A 12,980-nucleotide genomic window follows, 5' to 3' on the forward strand; every position below is an offset into this window, starting at 1 on the left:
TTTGTTTTTTTGTTTTGATATTACTACTAATTCATTAGTGTGATGTTGGTGTTTTAGAACAGTTTTTAACTATTAATAAAGGAAACACAATCCTTCAGATAGTCAGAAACATTCAAGGTCACATATTACAAATATCAAATACACCATTCTCTAACTTTGATGGTAAGTTTTCTCCAAATCTGCAGTAGAGAATAAGTAAATACAAATACCTCAGATTACTTTTGTACGAAAGTTGAGTACTTGGAATTACACTTTATCACCTCTCACCTGTCAGATACATCTCTTCTCCTTCCAGGAACATCATGTGACAGCGTTCACATCTGGCACAGCTGGGGTGGTATCGCTTCCCTCCTGCCTGGGGGGGTTAGGACGAACACACGAACACTGACAATTACAATACATCACCGCTTTGAAGCGGGATGTAAAAAGAATCCAGGAAAAGAGGAAAGAGGAGAGGGTTGCTTTGTTGATGACATTATCAGCTTTAAAGATATAAGATGGACAGCTACATTTTTTTCAACAGCTTTTTATAGACAAATTTACACACATGCAAGCACTTGTATACATCCACAGTTTAGCTCACAAACATAACTCACAACGATACCCAGGAATCGTGCACATTCTCCCTGTTGCTGCCATCTGTTTCGAGCACAGACACACATTCACACTTTGAACAAGGCACTCAGAGACTGCAACATCCCGCGAAAGGGAGGTCAAGGTACCCTGAAAGTAGTACCTGACAAGTGCATAGCTTTGACCTCTCAGGGTAGGTCAAGCTATGCCCTAGCTTTGACCATCAATCAAGGCTAGTGCATAGGTAGATAAAAGTGCTCGCTTTGATCCATGGTCTTATTTACAGTGGCCTTCTCCCTCATCTTTATATCATATCCCGAGTGTTCAAAAGTTGAACTTTGACCTTAACTTAGGTTTCTGAAGGTCAAGGTCATCATTTCATTTTCATCCCCTTTGCTGCACGAGTAATGTGCTTATTGTATCATCTTTAAATCTGCAACGGTTGGGAAAAAATTTGGTGGACAAACTAACGGAAGAACGAACGAATGAACACACGAACACAGACGATTACAAAACATCACCGCTTTGAAGCGGGATGTAAAAATGCACTCACCTCCAGAACTCGTCCACTGATGTACCTGTTACAGCTGTCACACCTGATCCCAAACTGAGTGTGGTAGTCAGTCTCGCAGTAAGGGACCCCATCTCTGCAAGAGACAGAGAAAAAACAAACCCTTCGAATGCAGCCCCTGGATTTCAAGAAAATTCCTGCAATATGCATTAAACATTTTGAAACTTTAATGGCGCACTATAGTATATAGTTTATTTCGAGACTGAATAAAACATAACGGATACACAGAGAGAAAATCCTACTTTTCCATGACTTGCTAGAATGATTTATTTTCTGTAACTCTTCATTTATACTTGTGCCGTCTCTCACATTTGTGTCACGCTTGTGATCCACACACACAGCCAACCATCTGATAAGAACACGGCTACTGAGCCGCAGCTGCTCAGATGATGTGCAACGCTTCAGAGATTCTTTGGTACTGCACTCAATGGGATCAAGCCACCTACTTGCTGATGTACTCCCCGGTGAGCGAACAGCCACAGGTCCGACATTTAAAACAGTTGATGTGCCACTGCCTGTCCAGCGCCAGCAGAGACTGACCCTGTTTGATCTCATCACCACAGCCGGCGCAGTCTGAGGGAGAAGAGGGATTTCAGGAGAAGATTAGAGCGGCAGCAACATTGTGAACACCGATGTTCTCATCGTGCATCCTCTCTTCTTCATCCCTTTTTTTCCCCCCAGTGTGATAGTTACACTCCTGTCGCCAGATGGAACCACCAGAACTGGGTTAACAGACTACCTGGAGCAGCTTGCTGCCTCCTGTTAGTGTGAAACGGTTTGTCGCTGCAGGGAATGTTCCAGCATTCAGCTGGTGGACAGACTTCTGGTGTTGTGAATGATAAATGATTAAGATGAGCAATTTTATTTTAATAACACTAAATATAATGCAAATACGTTATCATTTAAAGTCCGATGATTATCTTTATTGATTCACATGAAAAAAGAGGATAATGCACTGTAGTTCTCGTACTGTCTATACAATTACATGAAAAGACAACAATTAATTCAATCAAGTGACAAACTTTAAATTGTCAAAGGTGAAACAGATCCAATCTTTATTCTTATTTCAGTGGCTGTTTCTAAAGTGGACAGCTTTTGTAAAAAAAAAAAAAAAATCCTTGTCAAAACTTAAGGCTTACATTGCACACCCTTTTTTACCATTATATGTACTATTATATCTTGAGTCAGGGAAGCTCTAAAGTGTTGAAGAACACTCTAAACATGCTTCTATTTTTATTTCTGCACTAACAGTAAAACCTGAGATTTGAATGAAAAGCAGACACCGAGAGGCAGAACGATGACAGCACGGTTTGTTCAACACGTCACATTAAAGACATTTCACATGTATTTACTCTACATGCTTTATTCATGTGTGTGTCTGTTTCTTACAACTTGGTCCATGGACCTTGATGGGCTTTTTGCTGCTCAGGGTGTGTGAACACTGCTGACACACACACTTCTTCCCACAGAAGGTCACCCTGTCTCCAATTGGAAATGGGTTTCTGAGAAGAAAACACACACACACAATAACACCAGCAGATGTAGAAATATACTTCACCCTTTGTTGTACAGTGTTTGCCTGTCCTGAACTGCTCTTCTGGTTTGAACATCGGTTATAAGTGCATCTATTGATTATTAAATCCTATTAAACCAGTTATTTTCTTTCAATTCTTTTGCATGTTTGCAATCTTGTTTCCTGTGTTCTTTGTTGTCAGCTCAAACCTGACAGTTTGGTACATTTCTGCATTTTATCCTCTCAAATACTCAGCGCCTAATTTCCAAACTCTGATGTGTCATTAATAATATTGTAGAATTTATCAAAAGCCACTACAGACTTTCTCACACTGCAGTCAGAGACGGTTTAGTGGGAGTTTGTTCATAATTAGATTTACAAACATATGAACCTACACTGTAGCTTATTCATCATTTAATTACCAAAAGTGAGTGGGTTATTATAAGTGTCTCTTCTCAGTATTTCAGCGGTAAATATGAAAATTCAGCGATTTTGAGTAAAAATAACCTAAAACTGGTGACATTAACTTTATAATACACATCACTGGATAAATATAACCATTTAATTTATTTCTTCCATTTTTTTCTTTTTTTCTTTCATGGCGGCAGGTGAGGCCGTGCCTCCAATGACCACACGTCACTGCATCACACATACTGTACATTAGTAGTAGTAACTAAATACCACTACAACAAATAATTCGCATTTTTAAAGGGGCATTCCACTTCCATACTTCACTAGTTATTGCTCGACATTTCAAATCTGTAAGAGAAATGCTGCTGGCAGTTCATCAGGTAGGTTGGTTTGCATGCAAATTTAGGGTTTTCTACTATGTGGCCTACATAGGAGGTAAAAAATCAGGATACCTGTCTTTCAGAAGGTTCCTAAACTTTATCTCAACCTCTTACTACATCGTCTGCATTCACTCTGACCTTTTCTTGAGAGTCATCATAGTATGTGTGTGTATATATGCATAAATATCATTCTTTACTAAATGGTCTCGTAATTGTCTTCATAAAAAAATTTCAAATCTATACACGATTGCTCTCCTATACCTGCAGATGCTGCAGACAAAGCATTGTGGGTGGTACGTCCTGCCCAGCGCAGACACCACCTCTCCAGTGATATACTGATCACAGCTGTCACACTGGGTCCCGTAGAGCCGCTGGTAGTCCTCGGTGCAGATGTACTTGCCAGCGTGGTGGAAGAATCCAGAGTGCGCCAGATCACAGCCACAAACTGCACACACGAGGAGAAAACGTGGATCGGATCACTTTGTTATTCAGAAAGACAAACCAGACAGACCAAACTGACAGAAACGTGGACCGAATGTGTGTGAAGGGGCAATTTTCCCTTTAAAATAAAACTGTAAAGATTATTACAGTTTTTATACAAATTTCAACTATATTTGGACAGACCATACTTCTAGTTAAACCAGTACAACTGCTGTGAAATTTTGAGTTTCTGGTCTGAATCTAGTGAGCGGCACGGTGGCTATCGCCGCACAGCAAGGTACTGTAGTTCCGGGTTCGAGTCCCACTTTGTGCAGAGTTTGCATGTTCTCCCCGTGTGTGTGTGGGTTCCCTCCGGGTTCTCCGGCTTCCTCCCACCTCCAAAAACATGTGCTTCAGGTTAATTAGCCGGCCCCAAATTGACTATAGGAATGAGTGTGTGTGTGTGTGTGTGTGTGTGTGTGTGTGTGTGTGTGTGTGTGTGTGTGTGTGTGTGTGTGTGTGTGTGTGTGTGTGTGTGTGTTTGCGTGTAGCTCCACGGTGCACTGGCGTCGCGCCCAGAGTTTCCCCGCCTCACACCCTAAGACAAACTGCGATAGGCTCCAGCTCCCTTCGACCAGCACAAGTGGATGAAGCGGGTTGAGAAAATGACTGAATGATTGATTGAATGAATGAATGAATGGTCTAAATCTATTTTTCATCTTAATCTGATTGGTAAGTAAAGTAATAGGTCTATGGTTATTGTGTAGGGGGTTACTGAGAGTGCAAGCTGTTATCCTCTTTGACCTCTAAAGGGTTAATTCTGTAATCTGGTTTTGGGGATTAGATGTCCAATTATCTAATCTGATCATTTTCTTTACAGTATACAGTATTGTGGCTGTCTGTGCATTTCAGAATTAACTGTATGTTTACACACTGTAGATACTTTTATATATATATTTAAGGAACCACTACCATAGACACATGTCCAATCAAGGTGATACACATAGATATGCGTAACACGTTTACTTTACCCATTTTATCAAACCAATAAATAGAGCTTCGACCAAGTGACGGTTTAGTACTGTGGAACTAAGGAGGCTCCTGATTGGTGCAGCAGTTGATAGGAGCTGAATGCTGATTTGCATGTTTGATGGCCCAACTGGAGGAGGTTCAAAGTGCAGAGTGGCACCACAATAAAATCTGAATGGATGCTGTAAATTAGACATCTGAAAGGCAGCCAATGTTTCACGATATCTGACAGTAAATTCAATATCTGGCCTCTAATTAAGCTAATGGCTCTAAACCCAGTGGAGTGAATGGACCTGATCTGATCTGAGCCCATGTGTTAAGTAGTTCAGTGAGACAAACAGTCTAACTTACATGTCTACCGGAGCCATTCAGGAGACATACAGACCATAAAGCATCATTTAAGTGAACAGTATTCTTTTATGTCTTCTTGATATAAGCCTGGAGCCCAAAACACAAATCAATTCTGTGTCTGTTAGAATGAAAGGCTTTGAAAGACCTCCAGGAAAGTCAGAGACCATAAAATCATCTCAAACTATCTATTCCATTTAAAAGGAATAATCATGTATTATTACAACGATATTAACATGGAAATACTGTACACTTGCAGGTTTTACTGCTATAATGCCTCCAGTAAAAAAAACATTTAACTAAATATTCTGTATAACTGGTCAAAGAAACGCTCATATGAACAGCACCTTTCAACAACATAGAAATTTAAAGTAATTTACCTAAATAGGATACAGAGAAATAAAAACGAATAATGAAAAAACATAGTTGGAGAACTTTTATCTGACTTTAGTAATAACGTTGGCACAGACAACATGGTTTATGTGGAGTTGTATCAGGTAAACTGAATCCTGTTCATCATGTTTAGTTGAGGACGGACATCATATGAAGGTCTGGACAGTTCATAACCGGGCATCAGATGAGAAATATGGTCGACTATAAAGGTCAGAGTAAAAACTTGGGGGCTGAAGCAGCATCATCCACTCATAGATGTCTGATTGATTTTCAAAGAGAGATCAGCAAAGACAAGTAGCTGATCACAGAGACAAGTCTGTTGTAAACCATCTGAGAAATAAGTGTTTGTTCGTCTTATATTTATAATTATAAGAAAATCAGTCTCAAGAGTCTCTCTGTTCACACTGATGGACAGCTTTAAGGTGCAGACATGCAACAATGCAACAATGGAATTATTTTCTCACAATTTCAGACATTATAAGACGTGAAAATGAATTTTTTGTATAGTAAAGGAAAAGTAAAACATCATTCTGAATTAGTTATTTTGCACTGATATTGTTTTTCCCTCTCCTCCGTCCTCTATGTTATTCTCATCATGACAAAGCTGCTGTAGCACAACTCTAAAATGCCAGACTGACCTTTATCAGCCTGTCAGAGACAAATGCTGTTCACAGTGAGACAACAGCAAATGTACTCAACATAAACTGTATTTAAAAAATGCATGTTCAAGTCGACTGTTCCTCAAGGAATTCAAAAAAACATATGGTTGGTGTGTATGAATGCTTAATCAATCAAAGTAGGAATAATGTGGTTTTTAGCCAACTGTAATGTGTGTGACATATAGAGATCAGGACACAGGATGCAACCTGTTTTTCTCTGACATATACTTGCGATAGCAGCCCTGTTCTTTTCATCGTGCTGACAGCATCCACATGACCATCACTGTTTAAATGCAATTAAGATGTACGAGAAAGCAGGAAGGGGAACTGAGATTTGTGTCTCTGGAGGGACCTGTGATATATTTAGTCATCTCGGGCCATTTTCTGTTCTCACAGAACAAGATCATGCATGAACACTGACACACAGTCAGTGTATTTGTGTTTTTATATTTATTAGCTGTAGAAACATAGCACTCAGAATGGAAATGTGAATTCATCCACCCCTTTAGGTCTGGAGTCTCAAACATTAACATGGTTCCCTCTGGGTGAGTCATGCGACTTTGATGAGCCCTGACTATTCCTCAAAGTGAAAGATCTTAACAAATAATATATGTGAGGCACTGCAAGTAAATATCGTGGAAATATTCGGGGTTCCTGTCTGGATGGTTTTTTAATAATATTAGTAATGTTGTCACCTTTCAAGTGGCATTATCATCAGATAAACTTTTAAAAGTCTTCTGAAAATATTGACAAATGACCAATCTTATTCAGCATTAATGTTAGAGGTATCACTGTGAGAATGTGTCTTGCTGATTGATTACCATTTGCAACTTCACAGAGCTTGCTTGGTTGACAGTAATTGATTTCATGTCTCGGTTGTGTTTTTCTGATCAAAATAAACAATAGTCAAAGCTTAGCAGATCCAATGTTAGGTCTTTCTTATATATGAAGAATACTACATATATATAATATATATATGTGAAGCCTGCTATTTACATTTCCCAAAAAGGGAAATGTAAGTAGCAGGTAATAAGTGGAGACCGGCCATAATGTCTGTGCGATTAGCATTATGTACAATTCATATTAACATTCCTTTCAAAACCTTTAAACATGTCAGATGTGACATTAAAAGTGTGTGAGTGTGTGTGAGACTGAATCATTTTATTAAAGATTTAATTTTGCAGATTTACAGCGTGATAGATGTAGAAAATGCCTATGCAGGGAATTTAAATGAGCATGTGCCTGCCTACTGACTACCATTACTGTATTTCATTGGTCACATGACACTTAAGTCTTTCAGAGGGAACATAGAGGAAACCTTTACTGCTGTCCCCTGAATTTATTGGAAGAATCCTAAAATTCAAATAGGGCAAAAATCAGCTGATTCCATGTCAGACCCAGGAGAAAGACCGCATGACCCCTCGCATCTACCCTTCAAGATCCCATTGTTCAATGTGTTTAAATGCTTTCTGGTCACTGAGTCGATATCCACTGAACATTCATTCATTCATCTTGTAAAGAAATGATTAAATTTATCAGTCTTCAGTTTATCTCAAGTTATGGTTCCCGGGTTATGCTGAAGCCCATCCCAGCTGGCTACAGGCAAGAGGCGGGGTACACCCTGGATGCATCGCCAACACATGGCAGGATCAACTTGACCAGCTGCATCAGAAACAGCAGAAACATCCCAATATATGTTGAGTAATTAATATAATGTTAACTATGTTAGTTTTAACTACTTAATGTTAATAACTTAAACAGTGGTTGTTATGCAATGAATCCTGACATGAGCTAACTTTGGCTAGGATAGATGACAATCCAACCCTAGCTAGTAAAGGTGGTTGACATTACAATGACAATAAGAAGAGAAATGTCGTCAATCAAATCCAAACTATGATTAAACCGTTCTTGCAATTTAAGGTAACATTTAATGTTCATTCATTCATTCATTCATCTTCCAACCCGCTTAATCCGCTAACGCAGGTCGCGGGGTAGTCTCTAATTTAATTTTGTTTCTCTGATTTTTTTTGTCAGCTTCTTCAGAGGAAACACTTGGATATCACTTGAACACTCAGAAATTCTGTGCAACAGCTTCTGTTATGTTACCACAAGGTCGCAAGAAAAAGTTATTGGGACTATAAATCCCTGAAACTTTGCAGGTGTGAGCAGCAGAGGACAAAATAATCTTTGATGCCATTATGTGTTAAAATTTGTATGTATGACATTTGGTTTGCCATCATGCAAAAATGTAATGGTTTCAAGAACTCTTGCGATGAGATATTTTTCTTTTTTTTATATTTGTACTGTTATCCTAGACAAATATAGAAATTAAGCAGCATATAAATTCCAGGTTACCGATATATTAGATATATTTAAGCATGCAAACTCACAAAATTATGTTTGGTGCAGTTTGTTTCTTTATTTTTTTTAATTCTAATATCTATGCATTATTTCAATCTCCGCTCCATCAGTGTCTCTCTTCCACAGCCCCCTACTTTCCTGCCTTTCTTCCATCAGTGTTCAGGTTCAGCTGCAGATCATCAGAGGCAGTGAAGTTTTAAATACTTTTCCTCTGCATCTGTTAACAATGACTTGTGGTCTATTAGATTACAGTGCTTCAGGCCTGGACACACATTTAGACAAGGGAAAAACAAGACAACAGATAATGATTCTTTGTTCACTGCCACAAGGAAAGAGTCAATGGAATGAACAAAAGAGATAAAAGGAGAAATAGATATATTTTTTTAAAAAGGATACAAATGAAGAGCGATGCTAGAAACAAGAACTCCAGAGGCGTGCTGCCTGCCAATGTTGAACAGTTCATCTTTTTGAGTTAGCTTCAGGATATACTGCGATTAAAAAACCCCCATTAACATTCAAGCATCCATAAAAACACCAGCACACAGACCCACTGTAAAAACACGCAAGCAAGGACACACACAAAAAAAAGCTGCACAGATGAGATGAAGCAGCTTTGAATGTAACACAGTTTGTCCTTGAAGTGTGTTGACACGAACAGACTGGCTGTCCCTGTGACTATCTGTATGGTGGCGAAGCACTGATAAAAAAATAAATAGATAAATAAAAAAAAACCACTCCTGGTGTGTGCTGTTCTTCATAAACACAATGTTTTGTCAAACTAAAATGGGTCTGGGTCAGGCTGTAATTTAGATTAATTACATTTACAGGAGAGAGCATGCTCCATACACTGAGGCCTCAGTCCAACAGATTAGACCATAAAGAAAAAAAAAAATCCACACAAAAAAACCTATGTATCACAGTCTGCTGAAGGTTACAGCACCTGCTGAACACATCACAATAAATGAGCTCAAGGAGAGAGCCTCAACTTCAAAACAGGATTTGGGAATCTAGCCTTTTAGTTAAAAGAAAAGATTTCATGAACCTTTTTATAGTGAGAGTCTGAGATGTTTATCTATTTCTCCTGCAGTGGCTCAGTTCATTTTTATGGGAAGCGTGCTATAAGATCTTAACGGTATACGTGTTAAAACTGTCTGTATTATTTCGGAAACAAAGCAAAGACATTGAGAGAAAAGAAGAAATGATGAGGGTCAAGGGAGAGATTAGAAGAAGAGGAAGAGGAAGCATATGTGAGGAGAAAGGGAAGCAGAAAGAATAGAGAAGATGAGAATTTAGAGACTGGAGGGGCCCAAGGGAGGTATCAATGAGGCTATTGATCTGCCCATCCAGCACCGTACTGTCACCGTCTTCCCTCCTCTATTAGCCCCATCAAAATGGGACGGACTTCCTGGCTGTAGCTCTTCAGTATTTGCTACAACCAACCAAAGACTATTAAATCATGCCAAAACACACGCCTCATCTTCCTTTGTTTTCCATTCATCTGAGCTCTTCGTGTCCATTCCTCTCCACGCAAACAGAAGATTAACTCGAACTAAAAACGATTCATTTGTAATGTCTGACACATTAAAAGGACATGACATAACAGGGCTAAGGGCTGACAGTTTGGTTCTTGCTCTTGTTTCATCAGTTCATGTCTACTCAGCCCTTAAGCTAAAAGTCATTAAGCTTTCTCTAGAAGATTAATCATCTATAATAATAAATAGAAACAATGCTTGCTGCAGAAAAAATGCTGCCTGGTGTTCTGTAAGAGGGATTGAGAGCTTCCATTGGTCAATTAGACAATCAATTATTCAACCAAAGGAACAATCCAACTTGTCATTTCAGCTCCACTTATTTTTAAGATCTGCTGTGTGGCATGTCTCATAAAAAATAAAGCAAAAAGAACCCCCCCCCTCTGTGGTGCTTTGTGGATTTAGTTCATTCAGGCGGAGGCAGATCAAAGGGAGAAAACTGTGTTGTCTCTCAGCACGCTTTGGGACCGAGTGGGTCCCAGCCTGTGAAAGGAGGTTAGCTGGTTGGAGTCTGACTATGGGCTGAAAACCTGCTGACAGGACTGCTAAGCTAGCTGCTGACTCCAGACCTCAAGCATTCTGTCCCACCTGCTCACTGGTGGGGCTCAAACATGCAAAGACACACAAATACTTAAAATGTGCAGCCAGTAGCACACACATGAATATAATTCAGACTTCGACTGCCTACCGTTTTATTTTCAGTGTCCAATTGCAGGATACTCACAGCTGCACACTTGTGTTCGCATACAAGACAGTTGCAACTCCAATAAAAATCAAATTTATCATTAGATTAATTTACTTTCAATCATATTATAGATCTTGTAAATGTTTATATATTCATTGTCTTTTAATTTCAAGGAAAATCTTGCTGTTCTTCTCAATTTCATCAATATTTAGATTTCATCACAGGCTTTATTGCTACATCCTAATAACAAACCATAATATATACCTTTGCTTATCTTAGGCAGCATATATATTCAACAAAGTGAAATGTATTTTGAGGAATTTCATGATCTGTGGTTTCTAAAGTCTACATAACTGCATATTCAATCAAATACAGTGCGTCCTCGTTCTTTGCGGTTAATGCGTTCCAGGAACCACACTCGATTGACGAATTCCGCGAGCGACAAACTCTCTATTTTTTACGGTAATTTAAACGATTATGACCCTCCCCATACTGATATTAAACCACCTTCTATCCTTATTACCTTTTCCCACACTTTTATCGATTGTTTAAAGCACTTTTGTGTCTCACGTAACTCCAAGACTCACAGAACCGGGCGCACCTCCGGATTCTGTCAGCCAATAGAATGGGCAGACGGTATCACGTGACTGCCTACCACAAATCCGTGATGAGGTGAAGTCGTGAGTTATAATGCGCGAATGTGCAAGGGTGCACTGTATTCAGATAATCTTTAAAAATGCTTTATGTTAGTGAAATGTGCTGCTTTGTTTTCTGTAAGAGAACAAGAAGAGGGAAATGTAGGTCTATGTATGTGATTAGAAACCATCTATTTTTTTTAAATAACATTTGGACCCTGCTCAAAAGAATTAAGGGAACAATTAATCATCACAGTAGTCTGTAAACCCTCAGGGATTGCTTTGGTGCAAATGAAAGTGAAAAATGGTGCAATTGAGAAGCAAAAGCAAGACAACTCTCTAAAATGAAATGATTTTCATGTGGTTCCACAGAGAGCTGATTTCCCTTTATCCTGCTTGACTTCACTTCACTAGTTTTGTCACTTACTAGTGACCCCATCACGACCAGCACCATGAGGTGGTACCTGCAGACCACATCAGGTCACTCAGGTAACCCAGCTTCTCCAGGATTGGACAACCATATGCATTATCGCAATGCATATGGTTGTCCCTGTATCTCAAGAGAATGGAGGGGATACCAGGAGACTGGCAGATACACAAGATCTACCATTGGGATCCATTCTCTGCACAGATGAGAGAAGGTTCACAGTGAGCACATGTGACAGGTGTGAACGAGCCTGGAGCCACCCTAGTGAGTGTTATGCTGCCTGAAACACGACCCAGAATGCCCAATTTGACGGTGGATCAGTGATGATCAAGGGAGCTATATCATTGGAGACTCGCACAGAACTCCACGTCACAGCCAATGGTACACTGACGGCTTTTAGGTACCCGGATGAAATCGTCAGAGCAGAAGCATGCCCAGATGCCATCAGCATATAAATGTTCATGTAGGTGTGTGGGCTTTCTTTTTTACCTTGGCAGGTGAAGCAGTGAACATGGAAGTGTGTGTTTTTGACACGCACCACTTCCCCACGACAAACCCCTCCGCAGCGGTCACATACAATGGACAAGCTGCCACAATTGGAGAGAGGAGAGCTGCTGTCATGGTTTCCTCCATAAAGAGCAGCCTGGTACTGAACTGGAGAGGAGAGGAGAGGAGAAAAAAGGACATGTTGAATCTTCTTTCCTTCAACAGATCTCTTCTGATCAAAGGTAAAGAAACTGCCACAGAAAGATAAGAGACCTGATGCATGTTTTGAAGTGACAGTCTTACACAATCCAAAATGAGTATGAATATCAGTACAGCTCAGTTTTTTGTAGAATATTAACCAGATCATACCCTTCAATAGATTAATACTTATTGCACAAATGAGGCTGTGGAGTTCAAATGAGTATTGACCTCCTTTGGGTTGTATGTGGGTGCCTTTTTTCATGGATATTTCACAGATTTGCAGACTGCAGATCGCAGACTGCTGTCACACAGCACCTCCACAGAGAGGCTGAGGTCCTCCTTCGTGCCCCGTGCCATCA

General features: G+C 39.7%; 1 protein-coding gene across 4 annotated transcripts in view; it reads right to left on the minus strand.

The window, feature by feature from the left end:
* Positions 1 to 12,980, minus strand: part of LOC137606542 (actin-binding LIM protein 3-like) — a 41,314-nt gene that overhangs the window by 24,300 nt on the left and 4,034 nt on the right. For all 4 annotated transcript variants that reach the window (XM_068331831.1, XM_068331830.1, XM_068331833.1 and 1 more), the window contains exons 2-7: positions 12,424 to 12,588; positions 3,710 to 3,893; positions 2,534 to 2,646; positions 1,591 to 1,717; positions 1,127 to 1,220; positions 268 to 355 (exon numbers count right to left, since the gene is read on the minus strand). In XM_068331831.1, coding sequence (XP_068187932.1) covers positions 268 to 355; positions 1,127 to 1,220; positions 1,591 to 1,717; positions 2,534 to 2,646; positions 3,710 to 3,893; positions 12,424 to 12,588 — 771 coding nt within the window. The remainder of the gene's footprint in view (positions 1 to 267; positions 356 to 1,126; positions 1,221 to 1,590; positions 1,718 to 2,533; positions 2,647 to 3,709; positions 3,894 to 12,423; positions 12,589 to 12,980) is intronic.

Source organism: Antennarius striatus, chromosome 13 (genome assembly GCF_040054535.1).
Source record: "Antennarius striatus isolate MH-2024 chromosome 13, ASM4005453v1, whole genome shotgun sequence".
NCBI lineage: Eukaryota > Metazoa > Chordata > Actinopteri > Lophiiformes > Antennariidae > Antennarius > Antennarius striatus.